The sequence below is a fragment of the Notothenia coriiceps genome, unplaced genomic scaffold, assembly GCF_000735185.1.
Source record: "Notothenia coriiceps isolate Sejong01 unplaced genomic scaffold, NC01 NC01_scaffold00004068, whole genome shotgun sequence".
Classification (NCBI taxonomy): domain Eukaryota; kingdom Metazoa; phylum Chordata; class Actinopteri; order Perciformes; family Nototheniidae; genus Notothenia; species Notothenia coriiceps.
This window is the reverse complement of record NW_011336769.1, coordinates 307,957-312,521: the sequence shown is the minus strand read 5'-3', so window position 1 is coordinate 312,521 and position 4,565 is coordinate 307,957. Positions and strand designations below refer to the sequence as shown.

Below are 4,565 nucleotides of genomic sequence, written 5' to 3'. Positions count from 1 at the left end.
ATATACAGGACTGTCTCAGAAAATTAGAATATTGTGATAAAGTTCTTTATTTTCTGTAATGCAATTTAAAAAAAAAAAAGAAAAATGTCATACATTCTGGATTCATTACAAATCAACTGAAATATTGCAAGCCTTTTATTATTTTAATATTGCTGATTATGGCATACAGCTTAAGAAAACTCAAAAATCCTATCTCAAAAAATTAGAATAGTTCCTCAGACCAAGTAAAAAAAAAAGATTTATAACAGCAAAACACAATCAAACATTTGAAAATGTCCATTAATGCACTCAGTACTTGGTTGGGAATCCTTTTGCACGGATTACTGCATCAATGCGGCGTGGCATGGAGGCAATCAGCCTGTGGCATTGCTGAGGTGTTATGGATGCCCAGGATGCTTCAATAGCGGCCTTTAGCTCATTAGCATTGTTGGGTCTGGTGTCTTTCAGCTTCTTCTTCACAATACCCCACATATTCTCTATGGGGTTCAGGTCAGGGGAATTTGCAGGCCAATCGAGGACAGTAATGCCATAGTCAGTACACCAGTTACTGGTGGTTTTGGCACTGTGGGCAGGTGCCAGATCATGCTGGAAAATGAATTCCTCATCTCCATAGAGCTTTTCAGCAGACGGAAGCATGTAGTGCTCTAAATACTCTTGGTACACAGCTGCATTTACTCTGGGCTTGATGAAACACAGTGGACCAACACCAGCAGCTGACATGGCTCCCCAAACCATCGCTGACTGTGGGAACTTCACACTGGATTTCAAGCAACTTGGATTTTGCTCCTCTCCAGCCTTTCTCCAGACTCTGGCGCCTTGACTTCCAAATGAAATACAAAACTTGCTTTCGTCTGAAAAGAGGACTTTGGACCACTGTGCAACTGTCCAGTGCTTCTTTTCCTTAGCCCAAGTCAGACGCCTCTTCCGTTGTCTTGAGTTCAGAAGTGGCTTGACCATGGGAATACGGCTATTGTAGCCCATTTCCCGGACACGTCTGTGAACAGTGACTTTTGATACCTGGACTCCAGCTTCAGTCCACTGTCTTTGAAGCTCCCCCAAATTCTGGAAGCGACTCTTCTTCAAAATGCTGTTAAGGCTGCGGTCATCTCTCTTGGTTGTGCAGCGTTTCCTGCCACATTTCCCCCTTCCAACAGACTTTTTGTGGATGTGCTTTGAAACTGCACTCTGTGAACAGCTTGCTCTTTGAGAAATTTCTTTTTGTGTCTTACCCTCCTGATGGAGGGTGTCAATGACGGTCCTCTGGACAGCAGTCAGATCAGCAGTCTTCCCCATACTTGTGATTTAGTTTACTGAACCAAGCTGAGTGTTTTTCAAGGCTCAGGAAACCCTTGCAGGTGTTTCGAGTTAATTAGACGATTCAAGTGATTCGTTGAACACCCTACTAGTATACTTTTTCATGATATTCTAATATTTAGAGATAGGATATTTGAGTTTTCTTAAGCTGTATGCCATAATCAGCAATATTAAAATAATAAAAGGCTTGCAATATTTCAGTTGATTTGTAATGAATCCAGAATGTATGACATTTTTGTTTTTTTAATTGCATTACAGAAAATAAAGAACTTTATCACAATATTCTAATTTTCTGAGACAGTCCTGTAGATTGTTTTGGAGACTTGAATAGAAACACAGGTACATGCCATGTGGTGGGTTTAGAAATCACAGCGGTTGTGGGACTACGGGGCTCATTGCATGCCACATCACATATAACATCTCAACTCTGTGCACATCAGTTTGTTCATCCCAGGCTGTACATACACTCTGCATTAGTTGGAACTAAGTCGGGTCAGTGCCCATTCTTCGGTAATTAATCGACAGCAGAAAGATGCTGCTAAAACTCCGGCAGCTGCTTCTTATGCTAATGTCTTTTCGGAAATATGGGATGTCATTTGTAATTGGATCCTTTTAATAGCAAAGGAATGATCAATCATTTTAGTCATTACTGTGAGCCTTAGCATTGCTTTCTCTACGGAGGAATTGTGGAAATTGTTTGCTCCATCCCATCAATAGTGTGTTCGTAATGCCATTACTGTGATCCATGTTGACCCACAGAGTTAGCCTGGTGTTGATCAGTGTTGTGCACAGGGTGGCTTTCTACATGGTGTGATTTGGACCTCTGCAGTGAGACCCTGACAGTCTTTTGTAGTCTTTATTTCTACTGCAAGGCCAGTTTAACTTAAGACGTTCACAGCATGAGATGATGAAAACACCTGGCAGTCAACTATTAACTGCAGTTTCTAAATCTGACATAAGGAACAAGGTAATCTGCTGTCCCTTTTTTACTATAAAATGTGGCCAGTCATTGAAAGCAGGAATAAATCCAGGCTACAAAGAATGTCAGTGGTAACTCCATAACTTGAGGAGGTGTGGCGCCAAACACGTTGATCAGCATGCCAACTTCCCTACACACGCACTGAGCTTTGAGATTGAGAGATTCTGATTTGATCCACACTGCTACGCATCTGGAACCTTTTGCCTTGGCTGATGCTTCAAACTTAATGTCCAACAGAGGATATTCCAGGAAAAGATGCTGTAGCAGTTCTTTTGAAAAGCGCTTCATACGGAGATCTGCATTTCAGTCTTGAAGACAGTATGCCAAGTTCTTCTGACGAGCATCTATTTATTCTAATTATTTTAGCTTGTGTAATTTTCTTTGAAGTTATTCCCATGCTTCTTAGTAGTGTTTGTGCAATGAATTCCTATTTCAGCAAAACTGCCTGTAATGGGTTACATTTGGAGATGAAACCTGAGAAATGGTTACATCTCTGTTCATTCCTTTGTGTGAGAAAGTGTCTGAACCTCAAGGTCAGAATCTCTCTAATCACTCTGTGCGCTCTGCCCCCGCCCCCCCCACATACCAAGAAGCCCTATCCCTGCCAGTGTACTCGCTGCTGAGCGGCAGGACAACGCACACAGATATGTGGGGAAGCTAAAGGGTTGTTGATACTACATCAATATTATATCTGATAGTCATGTGTAGTTTATCAGCGTAAAGCATTCTTTGCATTTTCCTTTAAAGGCTTTAAGTTGTTGTTTGGTGTGCACAGTTATGTTAATATAATTAGTGGCAAAAAACATGCATATTAACAGTTCAAGATGTTGATGAGTACATTGCAGTCAGTCAGATGGAACATGGCAGTTCCGAGGTTGTGAAATATTTGTTGTTGCCAAGTGATACAACTGTATTAACAATTATAGAAAACACCCTTAAGTGTATCACACATAAGCACAATGTGTGTCTGTATACAGCATGGGCTAATGTGTTCTAATCACCTACAGAGTAGCAGGCAGAGAGTTGTTCCACCCTAAATGGCACATCTTGCAGAGGAGCAGTCTGGCTGCTACATTAGGAATTCATCCCTCGTCTTCTCAGGACTGTGCTGCAGCTGAACAGAATCATGCTCAGATCTGAACCAAATAACGCTTTTCACGTGTGCCTTGTCTTGTTGGAAAACATCCATGGTGAAGAATAACACAAAATCTTTGTAATGACCCATTGTGAGCTTGGGAAGATTTCATAGATTGAATAGTATTAATGGACATAGGGAAGCACTTACACTCTGACTGAAAGCTAAATCAAGTCATTTATTATAACTTGCACTTCATAAATTGGCCTCTATCTCCAGTCATCTTCCCAAGTATACACGATGGAAATTTGCGATTTTGACATGAGCCAGAAAATGTACACGATGCAGAATATCTTTGCCTTCCTGTGCTTACGTAGAGTGTATGTCCTTGCATGTACATAACCCCCTCCCACACACACATACTCCAACCCAGATTCACATTTACAGCGTTCACTCCCAGAAACGAGGGTTCATTACTGCAGCCTGACCTCAGCATCTAGACTGACAACCACAGGCTTCAGTCCCAGTGTGGCCTTTTTTCTGTTCGTTGCCACTGAATGGTGTGTGTGTGTGTGTGTGTGTGTGTGAGAGGAAGAGGAGATGTGTGGAGGGATTGTGTGTAAGGCAGTGTTGTGAGTGTAAATAATAATGCTGCAGTTGTGAGTCCCCCAAATTGTCAACTTTGTGTCGGTGTGTATGTATGTGCACCGTGTCCTGCTGGGGGCATGTGTGGTGCTGTTTGTCCTCAAGGTCTTTCCCCACAGTGACCCCAGAGGCGGCTCTCGCACACAGAGAGAGAGAAAGAGGGAGAGAAAGTGCCTTTGCTGTCCCCTCACACCCACACACGAATGATTATTCCAATATCTGGAAATTAAACACTTTTTCTCTCTTGACAAAGCTGCTTTCAGCTTCTTTCAGCACTTTAGTCCACTCCTTGTCAATACCGTTAACATGGTATGTCGATATATTAATTGTGAACACTGTCATATTGAAATATATAAATATATTTTTTTCCCTTCAGTTTGCAGACTCTTTCTCTGGCCACAATCTCACACACATATTATATCACACCAGGAAATTGGTGTCAGTCTTCTTAAGCCAACCAGAAAAAAAAAACTCACCCTCTTTTTCTCTCTCTTTTCCAGGGGCCGAGGGCGAACAACATCGTGGTATTCCCCTTACTAAACACCCCCCCCC

General features: G+C 41.9%; 1 protein-coding gene across 1 annotated transcript in view; it reads left to right on the top strand.

Moving 5' to 3' along the window:
- The window catches only part of pabpn1 (poly(A) binding protein, nuclear 1), an 11,816-nt gene extending 7,251 nt beyond the window's left edge, over positions 1-4,565 (top strand). Inside the window, exon 7 of the mRNA XM_010767115.1 lies at positions 4,514-4,565. Within this exon, the coding sequence (XP_010765417.1) occupies positions 4,514-4,553 (40 nt within the window). The 3' untranslated portion in view covers positions 4,554-4,565. The remainder of the gene's footprint in view (positions 1-4,513) is intronic.